Source organism: Spea bombifrons, chromosome 2 (genome assembly GCF_027358695.1).
Source record: "Spea bombifrons isolate aSpeBom1 chromosome 2, aSpeBom1.2.pri, whole genome shotgun sequence".
NCBI lineage: Eukaryota > Metazoa > Chordata > Amphibia > Anura > Pelobatidae > Spea > Spea bombifrons.
In genome coordinates, this window is record NC_071088.1 from 129,284,460 (window position 1) to 129,303,869 (window position 19,410).

Sequence of the window (19,410 nt, forward strand, 5' to 3'; positions counted from 1 at the left end):
TACACATTAGAAAAGTGTCAGGAGGAATCAGTTGAAATCTACTAAACAAGCTCTGGATTCACTTAACAGATGTTGTAGGAGATTTGTGAAACAGATAATTAACAATTATTGGTTGGTTAGATTTGTCTAAATGCATAAACAACCGCAAAAGGAATATGAGGCGGAAAAGAAGGTTACCGACTAAAATGCTTTTTTATGTAAATGTGAATTTTTAGAAACGTTTGAAAAAGTAGTTTGTGGAGCGGCTTTTAGCATCTCGTACAAAAATGACACATATTGCTCACTGAATGTTTCCAGTTTTGTAGAAGTGACATCATAATTAATTAACAATGTGCTATAGCAACTTAAAGGGACACTTCAGCCATCATATGTATGTTAATATATTTAAAGGCCCCTTTAAATTATCCTGGTGTCCCCCAGATATCCATTTGCCCCTTTCCCCCATCCCCCGGTATCTCCCTTTCAGAAGATGAGTTCATGGTATACTAACCACCAGACGGCTCCCATGCTGACTCGGCAAATGTCTCTGGTGGGGTATAATGAGACCCTCCCTGGGTGCATGCACATAAAGCACTCCCATTAAGTTCAATGGCAGTGCTTTTTTTGCAACTGATTGGCCACTTCAAGCAGCCAATCAGTGACAAAAATTGTCAAACCGTGTGAGAGGAAGGAAGCTGTGCTTTGTGCAACCTCCTCTTCTGCCCAGCACTTCCGCTGGGGCTTCTATGATGGAGCACCGGAAGTTCATGTCACGCCAAAGAGGAAGTGCCGGCAGCAGCGGAGGTTGTCTGTGCGCATCACACAGACGTCCACCGGCTGCCAGAGAGGAGAATCCAGGTCCCCTGCAGCGGGGATCTTAGTCTTATAGTCAGACCTCTATTTGAGGCCCCCGACTTATATTCGAGCAAATATGGTAATATGTATTCTTTTTGGTAAGACTGTGTGGGACATTATATTGTGCCCCTAAGTGCATTAGTAAGCAACTTTGTAGGCTTGTAATTCATGAATCAAAAATCGAATCTTGAATTTCTGTTGTATATATTCTATGCCCCCAGCTTGGAAAAGGAAAATAAAATGGAAGGAGTGAAAAGAAAATTGTATAAGATGTTATGTATAAAAGTGCAATGTGGTGCTAATTCCATAGAAAACGGTGATATTCTCCTGCTGATTGCACTTTTGGTTGCCTTGATGATAAGACCACGTTTTAAAATCTGAATGATTCTGCATTGCAAGAGGAGAACGGGTGGATTGTAAGATCTATTATAAAGGAGCAGTTATACCAGACCCCTGTTTCTGGATTCCTGCATGCTTCTGGAAGGATCCTCAAAAGGATATGTGTCCGGCTGACGCCTGACTCTTCTGTTTCTGTAATATGATGCAGCTTTATATAGCATAATATGATGTAATTATTACTGACGGGCAGAATCATCTCCTTTTACCAAGGATATGCAGTTAAGGTATTTGAGAGGTCTTTTGTTTTTAATGATTGTTGCTATATATGTGTACCCCAGCAGATGGCAATCACTTACTGTGACTATGTAAAAAAAAAAAATAAAAATATATATATATATATATATATATATATATACACACACATTACAAATCTATGAAAATGTCACTTAAAATGCATCTTTTTATTTCAAGCTTTTATCCGCTATAAAGACATCTTATTGTGAAAAACAGCGAAACGTGATAAAACTCCAACCGCCTTCTACTGAGATGTTTCATGGAGCTTTTTTTTTCGCTTTTATGTTTTATTTTAATTTTTTTACAATTACAAAAAATATATATAGACAACCTTTAACATCCTGCTGTGACATCTAGGCATCAGTATGTGCCTCCTGGACATGAAACACAAAGGCAAATAAAAGAGCATGACAGGTCAAGAATAACTATTGATCAGGGAAAAAAGGGACGGCTATTCATTGCAATTTATAATTGTGAACACATTCTATAATGAAAAGTAGCAAATAAATCATAATTACCTGTTCTAGAATGTTCTGAAGCCTTTCAACTTCACAGTCTATTACGAATTTATTCTCTTGTCTGCGATCCAGGTCTTCTAACAGACGTCTATAACTGGCATCATTAAAATTTTCCACGCATATCGCACTGACTTGCCATCCATTTTGCCCGGCTTTTTCCATAATTGCTTGGAGTATTGAATATCCTAAAAAAAAGACAAATAACCAACATCGATTTCTCTAACTGCAAAACACTGGTAGTGAATTAATGAAAAAATATACAATATTTTAGTGTTGGTAATAAAACAAATCCGGGAAAAATATGTTTTTTTTTTTTCTTAAAATGCCATCCGTTTTAAATATATTTCTGCAAGGTTTTCATTTCAAGCTTGAGTAACTTGTAATAATTTACATACTTAGAATTGATGTAAGAAGGTAAGATCAAGGACATCAATTATAAAGCTTGTCCAATACCATACCAGGAGGGGACACAACTGATCAATGGAACAGGCGCGTGAGGAATGTGAATATTATGATTAAGCCCTATGTAGGACACATGACTCAGCCAATGACACGGAAAAACATTTAACCCAATTTTCACATTATTTTATAGTTTATTGTATATTGTATATTGTTAGTTATTGCTTTTTTATAGTGTCATCATATTCTGCACAATGGGTAAACAGGACATAACAATATATAACATAACATATATAACATAACAATTTGACTTTACAGAAAACAAGCAATAAGGAGGGCCCTGCTCAAATGAGCTTGCAATCTAGAAGGAGTTAGGGTGTAAAAGTGCCGCCATAAGGGATGGACCAGCCGCACTAGTATGGGTTAAGTCTGAAGGCAGGAGAGGGACTAGGGAAGGTGAGCTAAAGGAAGATGGGAGTAACGTTTTAAGTTTTTTTAAGCATCCTTAAAGAATTTAGATATTTTATTGTTGGGTGTCTACAATTTGTTCAAGAAGCTTGGAGATGAGAGGAAGTAGAGAGAGAGAGAGAGAGAGAGAGAGAGAGAGAGAGAGAGAGAGAGAGAGAGAGGGAGGGAGGGAGGGAGGGGGGGAGAGAGAGAGAGAGCACTGTGCCAATCTTTCACACCTGATAGTTTAAATTTTGTTATTGAAGTATGTGGCAAAGTCAGAGGCAGTAAGGCTAATAGAAGGGGTAGCTGTGACAGGGCAAAGAGAATTGAAAGAGGCATTTATGAGACAAGGAATAGATAATAGAGGTGAAGTAAGTTAGGAAGAGTGACAGCAGAGTAGTAGGAACATAGCATGAATCTATAGTGCAAGAAGTTAGACATTGAATGAGACTGTCGCTAACTACACTCAGCAGTACGGGTACAACCTGGAAGGTGTCGGGTTAGTGCTGTGACAGAGGGGACATCAGGAAGCCATGATGGGAAGGAGTCAGGAAAGATATTAATACCCCACCATTTCTGTCTGGGAGTGGTTTCATCACATGATATATATATATATATATATATATATATATATACACACACACACATAAACAATGTATGCTAAAACAAATAATGACAAAGATGCAAGTAAAACTAAATGTACTATACTGTAAGGAAAATACACGACACCCCTTTTTTTGCACCCCTGGTGTGTATTTCATCTCCCATGACCCGTTACGTTTTCTGTGGTTCCTGGGAGGTATTTTTAGTAAAAATAGTTGCATCAATTTATTTATGGCGAGGTATTGGCAGGTGTAATCAGTGCAATGGCTACCATGGTAGAACGTTGCCATGTTAGGCTGCCTACTCCATGCACTTATTCCTGCCTAGGCAGGGATCAACTCATGTTTCTTTAAAAAGTAGGCTCATGTAAATGTGAGACCTCTTTCCGGAAGGCTTGCCCTTATACTTAAAACGCACAACATTTTTGAAGTGGGGTAAGGAGAATGTTGTTTTCACTGTTTTATTTTTCATATAGAGGAGCTAACAGTGCCATCATGTAAAATATATGTGTTAGAGCAGCTGCTGATTCCCTAGCGCTCTTACACTAGGAATGAGTGTGAAATTAAAAATACCCACGTTAAAATGTACCAGTACAGAATGGGAGCCAACAGTCTATATCGTCCCCGAAAGGAAAGGGTTAAACAAAACTCAAAACGTGGGTGTTTGTCTAGTTTCAACGGGAGCCAGATTGTCGACATACTTCAGTCATAGAATACAATAACCAAACAGACTGCTTCTATGATTAAAAGGCATTTGACAAGAAACAGCATAATGCGGGGACAGATATGTGAATTATGATATTGGGCTGTTATAGCGCAGTCAAAAATATTTCAAAGTTCTGTGCCAGAAACAGCAGTTGAATTTACGGATTGCTTGTTTCCTTGTAAATCATAGCATAATAGCTGTTTTTTGTTTTTTTTAAAAAAATTACATTTTGTAGCATTGCTGAAGCTAATTATACTGTTTAAATCTGCATGGCTGAAAGCTATAGCAATAAAAAATCATAAAAAAAGGTCAGATTCCCCGCTGCCTGGTGGCTACCAAACTGCAGCTTTATGAATTATGCGGTTTATACCATAGCATTTAGAGGGAAAACAGGTTCCGTTATGGGCAAACACATTCAGGAACACAAATATGTCTCCGTATATTGATATTTTGACTGCATCCCACTGAAGTTTAAATGAATACATGGAGAGATAAATATGTGCATAAGAAAACTCTGGAGTAATCATTGCAGCCCAGGAATGGTAGAATTTTAGGCACCAATGCACTTCACGTGCTGAAAATATTATAAACATGGTCTTTATTCTACACTAGCTTTTCTCAAGCATGGACATGGTGACCACATGCAGGTCGCTAGTCTGGGCAGTCTAACTTTGTGACTTTGTGATTATCCTATCAGAGGCTACCAATGTATTAAAGACTCCCACAGAGGCGTATTCTGGCCTAGGCTCACTAGGCATATGAAGACACATCAGGAGGTCCCTCTGCCACCACATTAGGGGTGAATCAGGCACCTGGTTGCACCAATGCTCAATGAGCTAGTTACAGGGGAGACCTCTGATCTCCCCACCAAGCCCATTTACACCGTGGAAGACTGTGCCTAGCCAACTATACCAAGACGTTCCACGTGCCACACATTCTGAGTAGGCAAATCACAGGGATATGGCGTAATTTCCCAGGGCACAACAGTTAGGGAGCAGCGTTGTAGATAAATATGTTGCTCAATGCCCGTGGCCACCAGAACATAACCTTAACAGCATCAATGGCCGAATGAAAACATTGTTCACTTTGTCAGTAACAGAAAACTAATTCTCAGAACCACTGCTCTGTACATAATTTAAATAGAATACACACTAGAGTTTTGGTGCAGGCTGACAGATTGTATCCTGTACACATCAGCTAGCTAAACTAGCTGTTTAGTCTTTGCATCTGGTTTATCCATGCCTACACATTTATGTAAGTTCCTGACATAGATAAAGGCAGCACACCAGCAAGAACGCTCCATGTAACCCAAGTCACAAACATACTAATCGGTTCCTCTGTTAAAAATATGAATATATATATATACATATATAAATTAAACATGTCTTATTTTAACTATACTTAACCTTAGTAAATTGTGTGGATTTTGCATATAGATTATTGACTACCAGCTAAAAGTAAAAATCTTCACATTGTCATTGACTGAAATGTTTTATTCATTGTGCTTTTAGGCTGGTGAGTCAAAGTCCTCCATCCTCCTGGAATTATAATACATAATAAGGGGGGTTAGGCAACATTACACCCCCCCCCCACTACCATATGTAATTAATTCACAAGTAATTGACACATACACCAGGATACCTCGAGGGTTCTGGACTTTTAAAATGTAAAAGGTATTATGTATTCATATAAGTGTTCCTTTTCTGAGGTTGAAGTACGAAGCACTGCGTGCTGTGTGTTCAGCAGAACTAAAAATATTTTTACACAGAGATGTCTATTCAAGTCCCTCGTGGGTTTTTGCTAAGAGCTACACCAAAAAGTAGATAGCACAGGGGTTACTGAAGGCCATCTGCCTAAGAATCTACTCCTGTCCGTGAGGCTCCAAGCCATCCTGACTTAATTGACATCATCCGAGTGTTTAGAGATTTCCTCTGATGCCTGGAGCATTTCTCGTGGAACAACTGCAATTCCCGCATCGCATTGGGGCAGATGGGTCCTCATGCTGATCACACAACAACTTATATGTATGAAACATAGAACTCATAGACAGTTTCATACATGTGCTTCCTCATACCTGCATGGAACATACCCTGGTTGTGTATAATTTTTTTGTTTAACCCTTTAAGGACAGAGCTGTTGTTTTTTTAAAAAAACAAAAACATTTGTACCCTTCATTACAGTGGCTGTTTTAAAGCTTCAGCAATGTTTGTGTTTAGCTGTAATTTTCTTTTCTCGTATTTAGTGTACCCACACAAAATATATTATTTTTTAAGGACAAGAATGCCTTTTATCCCCTAAACAACCCCCAAAAAACATGAGTGATATCACTGCGCTTAGGATGATGCTGAATACATATTTCGGTGTTGTTTGGCGGTGACATATACCAGGAGCTGTAAATTAATACCAGAAGTACAATGTGTGTGGAAAAAAAAAAAAAACACCCTGGGGTGTAAATTAAACTGACCGGCTTCAAAGATGGGGCAGGATGACCACATTTGAAAAAAATGGAAATGAAATAGCAATATGTACTTATTGCTCAAAAAACACATAACTACATTGGGTATTTCTCAGGACAAATATTTTTCACCATATTTAATTTTTTATTATAAATTAGATGATATGATCAAAATAATGATATCTAAAGAAAGCCCTTCTTGTCTTGAAAAAAAATATTTTGTGTGAGTACACTAAATGAGAGAAAAAAAATTATAGCTGAACACAAACATTGCTGAAGCTTTAAAACAGCCACTGTCATGAAGGGTACAACATTTCAACTTGAAATTTTGACATCTGGTCATTCTGTCCCATGTCATATTTGGGACATCTTTTAAGTCACCCATCTGGATCCGGACTAGTTGGCTAGGTTTATTTTCATTAAATATTATTATTATGTATTAGACCTAGTGGTCTTCATGTCTGGTGGAAATAGGATCATGTCATGTGTCCAGGAAAACTTGCTCCCTCAGCCATTTTCTAATTTTTGCTTTCCTGGTAAAAAAAAAAAAAGGTAATTGTGAAGCTAGAAAAAATCTTGCAAATATAAAATATTATATACTGTTTATGATGATTTTGCAAACAGTTTCTTTATGCTGAGCTATTAAAATGTTATTCATTTTTAATTTTCCTGATGGAAAAGTGCTTTTCAGAGGACACAACAAAGTCAGTTAAAGTCATAAGAAATAACTGTGGAATTAATTAAAATATGTGCTATTTACATCAACAAAAACCCATATGGCTTCTAAAATATGTTAATGTAGTAAATACATTTCCAAACAAAAATTTGCCTAAGCAAAATTTGCTTTCATTTTTAGAGCACCATATGTCTTTTTTGTTGTTGTTGTTGTTCTGGGTAAAATCACAATTAACGGCACAGTGAGTGGAATGTACTGCTGTAATGGTCTGTCATTTTGCAGACTAAATATGTAAATATTAGGACAGTTTTTAAAGTCACAATAGTAACATCAGTGGCATATACAATTATAGGCCAACGCACTCAGATTCGACAAATAGTGCCAGTCTAACTTGTGACGGCACACTATGGGAAGCAGGAGCTCAGTGAAAGCACAGTAGTTGAGTGGCAGTTCTTGTGCAAGACAGGCCCCAGATGAGAGCATGTCAGTGATACGTAAGAGCGTGAGTGTGTTTTGTGTTCTGCCACAGCATGTCCATGCGTTTTGTATGTTTCTATGTTCCTTGTTTTTAACCTGACCCACCCTATTCCTTAGTTGGTTTCCTATCTGCTACAGGGCAGCACCTCTGTTTCCCCTGTCCTTTTAGTTTAGGATTAATGTTTGGACTTGCATTAGTACCAGATCCTAGAGATAATCTGTAAATTTCTTTCCTGTAACCCTGTCCTTTGCTTCTGTTTGCCGGATCTGTCTACGCACCAGACCAGACCTAAATATGGATCCTGCAGGTATGACTTACGTTTGGCTGGTGGACTTTCTGGTTTTACTTGTTTCCTTGGCCAAAATGTGCAGGCCTCCCCCATTTAAAAAATCTGCAAGTTTATCTACAAATATACCCTACTGGCGCCAGTATGTAATTTCTTTTGTTATTTTTACTTATTGTCAAAAAGTTATTTTTAAGATCTTGCATTTACTGTAGAAATAAAGCAATAAGCAATACAAAATTTGAATGAATTGTATTTACAAAGTTACCAATACTATGTTATTATTATCATTCTATATAAGGAGTAGTGTTATGTTATAAATATCAAAGAATTAAGTGAATGAATGATTCTATTGAATAACACTACACAGAATACTTAGAACCCTACACACTTCAATATGTTCAATATTGTGACATGAATTATCTGAGTCTATTCATTTCCCTTACAGACTAATAAATATTTTCCCAATGTGCCTAAAACACAGGGAACACTTTTGTGACAGATCACTTATCAGCCGATGTGATTTATAACAGTTTTATATACTGTGTAGCTAAAGGTTATGACATTTCTAGCACTGTTCATAGAACAAGAGAGCGTGAATCCTTTTTTTTTTTGATTCTCTTGAATTTGCTCTAAACAAAGGATCTAGAATGACATTCAAGTCAGGTTCTGCACTTCAAACTGTTTCTAAACATAGAATGTTCTGGTTTTATTCCCAGAAAGCTTCCAGAATGACATTACAGAGAATTACATTTGCCCAAGACGCTGGCGCTAAAACTCTTCGCTTTTCATGAATGGAAATGTAAAGTGGACTAAGAAGGTCCACGCACACAGTCTATTCATTAACAATGGCCATTTTCAAGAGGATATCAGAATTAATTATCTAAACCTGTCCTCAGTTTGCATTAGATGTCTTTTTATCCCGATTGCTGTGCATTTCTGTTGTTAAAGTTCTACTTATTATTATTTGCATCTGTATTTGTTTTTAACCCGGGACTGCACATGTCTGCGTGGACAGAAAGGGTTAACAGGTTCGAAGATACAAAGATGACACTCACTTAATGGATAAAAGCATGCATATAGTTTAGTAACCAAATCAAAATGCTCAGTAATCAGCAATAAAAGAAGAATAGAACAGATTATGTTTACATCCCTTGCTGCACTGGGAGACCCTCAAAGTCGCTTTACAATGCGAGATGGGCTGCAGGGCTAGATGCCGGCACCATCCGCTCATCCGCGGCAGAGTCTCACCTAATTGCTGGAAGGCGCCCACTTTTATATCTTTTAGTAATACATAAAAAAATATGTATGTGAATTTCTATCTACGTGATTGGGGATCATTAACTATTGCCGTGTTTCAGGCAGTACATCAAGGATGTCTTCAACCACACTAGAACATTCTACATGACATCACTTTTATTTAAAGTTCATGTTATGCTTTTATACAAAGAATAACTAAAAACCAAATAGTAACCCAATCCTCAACAATTAACCCTTACGCCAACATGCCTTCATCACACTATTAAGCCCTTTGCACTACATTTCTCTTGGGAGCGCTACGGTATTATTGAAATATGCGTGTATATTTTATATGAAAAGCTCATACGTAAACTTGAATCTACTGATGACGTAATGGTGTGCCAGTATCGTTATTAACATAAGTTACCAAGTGCTGTTCATGACATAAAACTCCAACTGAATAATAATAAATAAATACAAATTCTAACTGAGGTTAAATGAGGAAAAGACTGAGTGGAAGATAATTATGCCTTTTAATTCATTCTTTAGGGTTATATTATTAACGATTGGATGCATTGGGTGACAACATTGGCCACAGGATAACAAAAAAAAAAATTCTTTGGATGCCGGTTTTGTTTCCATGCTAAAGACACACTCATTTATTTTCCTCTACTGACCTCTTGGCTTCTCTCCAACTAACTTCACTGTCTTTGGAATTGCATCCTGGATGAAATCCAACTACAGGAAGCTAAATATCTTGAAGACTGACTTCAGGTTTTTCCATCCATTCCGTCTCCTCTAGCCACTCCTCATCCATCGCTGATGATAATTCCTCGATATATGAAACAGGCAAGTTTGCTGCCTCTGGGTTACACTTTACTCCCCTCTCTACTCCACCCTTAATATACAGTCGCTTACCAAATCCTGTGCCTCCACCTGTAGATACCTTAGTGATATCTGGTCTGGATTACTAACTGTCCTCCTCCTCTCCCACCTTTTACCGCTCCTATTCATTCCGATCTGCTCTGCCATATTAATGTTCTTATCCCATTACTCTTTATCTGCTGCCCCATTTCACCAGTCTCTCCTTTGCCTTCCATTGGCCCCCCATACCCTCAAAACCCTTTTCTTTTCCCATGACTTCTTAACCATTGTCACTTTTTTGCATTCTTAACTTTTTGAAACCACACCTGTGCAGAGAAACATGCAACCTACCCTCTTAGTATCTTCATTGTGAAAGAATCCATCCGCCCTCCCCACATTTGAGATCTCCAGGCCATCAACTTCTCAACATCACCCTCGCTACAACCAAAATCATTCTCAGCCAAGCAATTCACCTTCTGTCTCATTCTCCATCAACCTTCTAATAGATTGTAAGCTTACAAAAGCAGCAACATCTTCTCCTTCTGTACCAGTAGTTATCAATGTGTGTTACTGTGAGTTTTATGTTGTCATTTATATCGTTGTTTGTATTTTTTCCTGCCCCCCTATTGTAATAGGGCTACAGAATCACCTGGCACTATATAAATCAATGTACTGTAATATAATTTCCCACAGAAAGCACAATCCAGCCACCAGCCGCCATATGTATAAGCCCACTGCATCCCCTTTTCTCGACCAATATATTTTACATATTTTATATTTTAGGTTTTCTATTATTCTCGTCATTTCCCTCTTTGAGCAAAAACATTTTCGACTTTTTCAACTACACTTAATTATTGAGAAAAGGCACTCTAAGCTTCTAAATGTAATCCTTAATTATCTCTCCACACTATAAGTATTATAAATTCCTCAGGTCATTGATTCTTTCCCTTTTAGGTTACTTTTTTTTTTTCCACATTACATAAGAAACATCAATGAAATCTACATGATATACCAATTATAAAGTTTAAAGCAATACCGCAAAATGAAGCAAGCAATATGGTGCGGATTATTTAAAGCAAAACAAGGTAAAAATTAGAAGTTCGGAAGAAAACACTGTGGATAATTAAAGATTTTTCTAGAGTCTAATTTTGCAAGAGAGTTTCACAAACACTGATTAGACCTACTTGAAGATGATTCTGCTAGGATAACAGTTCCCAAATATCTTTGGATTCATTTTGTTCAATTTTACAAATTTCAGTGTAACAAACTAAAAATAGCAAATGCACCACAAGCTTGGTTTTTCTCTCCAATGTCATTAGGCAGGTAATGGAAGCAAATGTTTATTATTAGATTTTCTTTGGCGTTAAACATTTTATTCACCAAAAAGTCTATTACACCTCTAGGTTACCTTATTACTAAGGAAACCATGGTAACATGTTAGACAGAGGCTGAAAGTGGTAAATATTTACTGCTTTGCTTCCTTAAGTCACATTTGCAACAGAACACAACCTAGAAGAGCTGCATGTTATGGGTAACCTAGGGGTCTTTATTGAAGATGAAAGGTATCTTTTCTCTATGCGGTGTCAAAAAACACCGGTGCATTCTGCAGATCTTCAAATAACAAGTCCATTGAAAGCTGGAAATTATGAACGAAGGCTTATGGAGAGCTATTCTGGGAACAAATAGATCTATCTTCAAAGCCTAAGACAACAATGCAAAACTGAACCGGTCTGTAGACATCTTACCTATGACTTTTAAGAGTGGGCTACATTTCTTTCAGAATGGTTAAAGAAAATGTTTGATCAGGATTTATACATAAACGATATGATACCAAAAGTTCTGTTTATGTTCTCTTAGCTCCTCTTAAAGATGGCGCGGTGCAGGGGCATGACAAGGCGGCCCTGGCACCTTAAAGCCGGCAGCTGTCTGATGATGTAAGTGCGACTGAGGGCTGGATATGTGCAGGAGTACATTAAGCTTTTTTGTTTGCGTAGCGTGTGGCCAGTCTTATCCAACTGTTGGCCACACACTGCAGCACCTGATCTGCAGGACCATAGGCAGATTGGGTGAGTATGGGGCGCCCATGACCAGTTGGCCAACCAGAAATTTACCTTAACGTTTCCAGCTTTATCACTAACCTGGTAAAGTCAGCATTGGTTTGAGGAACGCAAATATGGCCATAGATGTGGGATAGAAGATTGGCATTCTGCATAGATACTACGCGCTATGTCTGCACATCATTTCGTAACACACTATAGATGGCTATGTTTATATGTGAATGCACAAGCTGTCCGCCCAACAGCTCACCAGCACAGTGTATATTTATAAAAAGCATCACATTTATCTCCATGGATGAAAGGCGCACTTTAATTCTCAAAATGTATTACAAATCTGGGCAATGGCTTTCAAGGACGAGCAATGATGTCCATACATCTTGTACTGACAAGCATGTCAGTGCACAACCTTACTGTAAATCCATAACCTTACTGTTTTACAAATCAATATAATGATCACTAACAAATTATCAAAGTGCCCCAAGGAGATCCAAGATAGTATGATTGTGACGATGAAATGGAAGAAATGGCAGGAAAAAAAAATCTAATGGTTTGAATCGGGTAATAAAGTCAGTAAGGTTGAAAAATGCAAATTGGGTGGAAAGATTCCCAAGCCAAGCAACTCATGTGGCTAATTTAATTTAAGAAGTGGTCTTGAGAAGAGTTACTAGAAAAATGAGAACATTCAACAGTATTTAAATGTGTTGACTCAATCAGCTTCGTCTCAGAGCTCTGTGAAAAACAAAACAAAGATACTTGGGAACTTTTCAGGGTTGCTTGCCCAGAAATTCTTCTTTCCTGGGTGTTTTCTTTGATAGGAACAGGACTAACCCTTGCTCTGTGGTGTGCCACTGCTCAATGGCGCAGTTACAAGGGAGATCTGCGAACAACATTTTCAAAGTGGGACAGTGAGAGGATTCATAGAGATCATCAATTTTGGGTTTAAAAAAAAAACAAAAACTGATACAAGTTCATCATGTTCAACTTCGCTGTTGATCCAGAAGAAGGCAAGAAACCGCTGTTGATCCAGAGGAAGGCACAGTGAAGCCATTTCCAATTGTGCCACAAAAAAAAGAATTCTTTCCTTTTGACTACAAAATAAAAATGTCTCACTGGATCAACAAGCTAACCATGGCGGCTTAAACACAGTGGTATTACACTTTTTCATTGGGTTGTTCTCAGTAGGGAAAGGGTTAATCTAAAGGGTTAAACAGTCTAATGATGTTCTGAAAATGTTTTATATCTCCATTTACATATATCTATGTATAACAATACACATGTGAAATCCACTGAACAAATTAATGTTCATATCTAGTAAAACAGGGCTCAACAAAACCCAGGCGCCAGGTCGCCATGGCAACAAGAAACCACTTCCTTGTGCGCAAGGTTTTACGGGACACAAAGGACACAGGGCTGGCATTGTGAATCCAGCATCCTACTCTTTTCTGCAGGGGCACTTTGAGGTGCCCAGTGGGGTCTCGTAATGCACGAAAACCCAGGAAAGGATAGGGTGCCGGATTCACAATGGCAGAATATAGGCAGAGACATGGCGGGTCTCCACGAGGTGAGAGGAGGCGGGGGGAGTAGTGTATACTGTCAAAGTGTCAGAATCATTGTGTATGTGTGTAGATGTATAGTGCTGGAGTCAGGGTGTGTATGTGTATATTCTGTACTATAGTGTCAGAGTCAATGTGTATATGTATAGTGTTGGAGTCAGTAAGTCTACCGTATTGTAAGAGTAGATTTAGTGTATACGTGCACATAGTGTTATAGAGTGTATTTTTATATATGCATATTGTTAGCCAGTGTGTGTATGTTGTTGGATAGTGTGTGCATGTGTGTAAGAGTGTAGTGTTGTGTATGTTACAGTATGGCATTAGTGTGTATGTCAGCATAAAGTGTGTGTAATAGTTTACAGTGTTAGCATGTTTGTATATGAGTGTAGAATGTTAGCGTGTGTTACTGTAAGGCAGGCATGTCCAAAGTCCGGCCCGCGGGCCAATTGCGGCCCGCGTTCCGGACTGATGCGGCCCCCAAGTGAGCCACGGGACTTGGCGTCATCAGCCGGCGCAGGGAGAAGGAAAGCGCGAGATCTGGGCTTTCCTTCTCCCTGCGCCGGCACACACAGCCACACAGCGGTGGGCGCGGCTTCAGTGTTGTGCGCCGGGATCTGACAACAAACCCCGGCGCACAACAGCTGTTGCCGCGCGGATCGCAAGGGAGCAGTATCGGAGGTATTTACCGGACATCCGGCTTAAAATCACTCAAGGGAGCCGGATGTCCGGTAAAGACCTCCGATACTGCTCCCTTGCGATCCGCTCGGCAACAGCTGTTGTGCGCCGGGGTTTGTTGTCAGAAACCGGCGCACAACACTGAAGCCGCGCCCACCGCTGTCCGTGCCCTCTGAACCCCGTGGCCTCGGAAGACGAAGGAAGAACTGAAGAAGAAGAGGAGCGAAGAGCAGGAAAAGGAGCTGTAAGGAGAAAAGAGGAAAGGTAGGAAAGCATACAGTGAGAGTGGATTGGTGTATGTGTGTGGATTGGTATATGTGTGGATGTGTATGTGTGGATTGGTATGTGTGTGTGGATTGGTGTATGTGTGTGTGGATTGGTGTATGTGTGTGTGGATTGGTGTATGTGTGTGGATTGGTGTATGTGTGTGGATTGGTGTATGTGTGTGGATTGGTGTATATGTGTGGATTGGTGTATATGTGTGGATTGGTGTATATGTGTGTATTAGTGTATATGTGTGGATTGGTATGTGTGTGGATTGGTATGTGTGTGGATTGGTATGTGTGTGGATTGGTATATATGTGTGGATTAGTGTATGTGTGTGGATTGGAATGTGTGGATTGGAATGTGTGGATTGGTATGTGTGGATTGGTGTATGTGTGTGGATTGGTGTGTGTGTGTGGATTGGTATGCGTGTGGATTGGTATATGTGTGGATTGGTATGTGTGTGGATTGGTGTGTGTGTGGATTGGTGTATGTGTGTGGATTGGTGTATGTGTGTGGATTGGTGTATGTGTGTGGATTGGTGTATGTGTGTGGATTGGTGTATGTGTGTGGATTGGTGTATGTGTGTGTGGATTGGTATGTGTGTGTGGATTAGTATATGTGTGGATTGGTGTGTGTGTGGATTGGTATGCGTGTGGATTGGTGTATGTGTGTGGATTGGTGTATGTGTGTGGATTTGTATGTGTGTGTGGATTGGTGTATGTGTGTGGATTGGTGTATGTGTGTGGATTGGTGTATGTGTGTGGATTGGTGTATGTGTGTGTGGATTGGTGTATGTGTGTGTGGATTGGTGTATGTGTGTGTGGATTGGTGTATGTGTGTGGATTGGTGTATGTGTGTGGATTGGTATATGTGTGGATTGGTATGCGTGTGGATTGGTATGCGTGTGGATTGGTAAATGTGTGAGAGTGATGGGTGTTATGCTGTACCATTTCCAATGTATTTTTCATTATATAATTATGCTCTAAAGTACATCATAACTCCCATCACTCTATACTGTTCTATACAGTGGCAGAGCTGGGAGACAGAGGCCTTGCACCCCCACTGCAGGACTCCTGAAAGGTAAGTGAACTTCAAAGAGGGAAAGGGTAGATAGTTAGGAGGGGTAGATAGGGAGAAGGGAGTGAGAAGGGGTAGATAGGGCAGAAGGGAGCGAGAAGGGGTAGATAAGGCAATCATACTCCTATCATGCCAAGTCTGCGACTGCCTCCTGGAATCTGGGTATGCCTGGGCATGATAGGAATGTGATTGCTGTTAACAATTATATATATATATATATATATATATATATATATATATTGTTATTTAATTGTTTTGTCCTATTTTGGTGTGTTACTTACTTTAAATAAAAGTGTTAGATTTTTTTTATGGTGTGTGTGGGGGGTCATATTCAGTTTCGGCCAGGTAGTTTTAAAGTGTGTGTGGGGGGGGGTGCCACATACAGGATCCGCCCCGGGTGCCAAATACTCTAGGTACGCCCCTGCCCTCCCCTACACAATTTCTTCATCAGATGCCCTTGTGGCTGTGTGTGCCGGCGCAGGGAGAAGGAAAGCCCAAATCTTGCGATCTCGGACGTCGCTAGATTTGGGCTTTCCTTCTCCCTGCGCCGGCACACACAGCCACAAGGGCATCTGATGAAGAAATTGTAGGCAGTGGCGGAACTACCGGGGTCGCGACTGCAACCGGGCCCTGGAGTTCTGCCAGTCAGGGGGGCCCAAGGGGTGCTGAGCGGTTGCTGAAAAAGGAGAGTGAGAAAGGGATAGATGTGGTATGCCGTTTTCAATAAACTTTGCATAAAATAGTTAATTTGCATTTCATTTTAATGGTTCAGAAAATGTCATGCAAAATGGTCGGCCCTCGCACATGTTCACTTCATCAAATCTGGCACTCTTCGAAAAAAGTTTGGACATGCCTGCTGTAAGGTGTTACTGTATAGTGTTAGTGTGTGTAAGTAGAAGAATAATGGTTAAACATACAAGCTGGAATCTTTTTGGTGTAAAATACCCCTTGTCATGAAGATGTTAGCTCCAGTATTGTACAAAGTGGTGCAACACTGAAGAAAGGTGTGTTTTACACTGTATTGCCCCTATAAACATCCCTTTACTTCAGACCAGGGAGTAATAAATTGAAATAAAAACATTATTGGGGAGAAAAAAGTTGACTCTTACATTTTTCAACCCCCGGTAGTAACATGCGTATGGTTCTCTCTTGAGGCTACGTGTGTCTAGTCAGCGGCTTCACACCATAATACATTGAAGGACCCCGACCGCAGTAAAGATAAGCATGCTGCTCCATCAGCTACAAGTCTACAAGCATTAGACCAGTTTGCCAGATCATGAATCTGGGCCTGTTTATATGCAATATGTAGAACACAGTGCTAATAATGAAAAGGTTAAATCCTTGGTTAAACCTTGATGACAAGCTAATTGATTATGCATTCTGCATGCATAATAATAATGTTAACATGATTAGCCAGTGGGCTCAATCACCACGGCGCTGTGAAAAATAAAATTGATGCGGGAAAACGCATTGAAATTATTGCAAAAGGTAACCTACGTCCTGCAGTTGCACATATATAGTATTGTGTACATAAACATTGCTGTCAAATAACAGTGGGCTACAATAAATTGAAATGGCTGCATTTTGTACAGTCAGAAAATCTTCAATGTATTAGACCCTGTCATGTTGCCGAGATTCCAGGGACTAGGATACTAAGAGGCAGCATAGTTCAATGTTTTAGAAGAACATGTCATTTTAATTGTACTTCTGGGTATGCTTAAAAAGGCCTTAACACCTGGCAACCACACAGAGAATTTTAAAAGAAACCCGATGCATACACGGATCATAGCAGGGATAGGCATGGTTCATCGCTGTTTTTTAAAGTGATGAGACTCAGTGAAAGACACTATCAATGTATTAATTTAAAACAATACTAAATAATTCCCCAAAGTGTGTTAAAATTAATCAATCATTCTATACTCCTTAGGCCCAAAACAGGAATAGTAGTGGATAGACTGTCAAGATACACACATGTGCCATTGCCCTTACACTCCTGGCCATACACGCATACACATTTACCCTTGCCCTTAGACACAAACATCCTAGCATACACTTGGCCTTGTAGACACAATGTTTATCTGTCTTTACACAGAAACATGTCCTAATAGAGAAACACTTTCAAACCACTTAACACACACACACACACCCTTCCCTTTCCTCACTAGCTCTTTCCCTTTCTCTGTCTCTTCTATGTCTCCCTATATCTTTCCCCTTTCTCCACACCCCTGGCTAGAAGTACCAGATGCCTACACAATGACAGCAGATTCTAAAATGCCTGCTGGTTGTCTATAGAAACATAGAATTTGCAAAGCAAACATGGACCACTCAGCCTCTCTAGTCTGGCCATTTTTCCTGCTGTGATCTTAATGGATTCTTGGTCTTGTCTTAGATTCAGGATGTATGCATATCCCATGGAATTCCCTCATTGTATTAGCCTGTATCACTTGGAGGCTGTTCCATTTATCTACCACCCTCTCACTTAAGTAACAAAAATAATAAGATATATATATAAATATATATAAATTCCACTGAGATGTAAACTTAGATTGCAAATCGAGAGTGCTAACTTTTATACACCTTTGCATTGCATCCTCCTTTTACTTGTATGGAATGTTTTTGCAGTGGTTAAAGCATAGATTACATCCACTGTTGAAAAAATAGCATTGCATAAATGTAAAAGGAGAATGCAATGCAAAGATTTTATTTTTATTGGTATCCCGGGTCTCGGTAGGATACGGGACGGGGGACATGCATAGATGAGTTCATTACTTACATTTATGGATTTGTTTTTCTTCCATTGAATGTGGCATGTTAATTGCTATAATTCAGGTATTAACCATGTTCCCAATATTTTTCTTACAATTATTTTTGGGCTCTGAATTACGATTCATTCCAATTTGTTTTTCTAGTGATGTAAATGGAACTTTACCTCTTTTAACCACTGGAATAAAACACAGAAATAATCCTCCTCGCCCCTGTGGCACTCACAGAGTTAACACAGATGACTATTTTTTTTGACGTGCATATGCATTAGGATTTTTATTGCAATCCCCGTTCTTGTCAGTTCATTTCATATCAATGTGACACAATTTGTAGTCTGCATCATATAATGAATTGTCCTTTGTCATTCATCACTTATGTTATGTGTCTTGCAGTTAAAATTCGTTTTATACGTCATCTGTAATTGATCTTTTATTATAATTGTTGTTTTTTTTTTTCTGAGGCTTCTAAATCATATAATCCTGAAAAATAATGCATGTTTGTTTTAGGTTCAGCACTCGGATGGCAAATACAATTATCTCCGTGAAAGAGGTATAGCAGGTAAATCTTAAACAGCTTCCAAAAACACGCAACAAGCTTATGAACATACATGTCTTGTGGCGTTATTACTTTAGGGGATGGTCGTTGGCTGTCGTCAATTGTTTTGTCTGTTTTGGGCAATCTAACAAAATGGAGTCTGAGAATGTTTCAGTACAGCATAGAGAACACCCTTTTATTCATCAAAAATAAACATGTCTAGACCTACTTAGCAGCAGGGTGCGCAGAACAAACTTTTTCATTAGCGGTTCATAAACAAATAACCCAGACATTATTTGCAAGGCTAATCTGTGAGCGCGGAGACTTCGAAAACAAGATCAATGACA

At 39.2% G+C, this 19,410-nt stretch overlaps 1 protein-coding gene across 6 annotated transcripts in view; it reads right to left on the reverse strand.

Annotated features, from left to right (window-relative positions):
- Window positions 1-19,410, reverse strand: part of GRIA4 (glutamate ionotropic receptor AMPA type subunit 4) — a 161,990-nt gene that overhangs the window by 57,845 nt on the left and 84,735 nt on the right. For all 6 annotated transcript variants that reach the window (XM_053456480.1, XM_053456478.1, XM_053456479.1 and 3 more), the window contains one exon: window positions 1,986-2,170. In XM_053456480.1, the coding sequence (XP_053312455.1) occupies window positions 1,986-2,170 (185 nt within the window). The remainder of the gene's footprint in view (window positions 1-1,985; window positions 2,171-19,410) is intronic.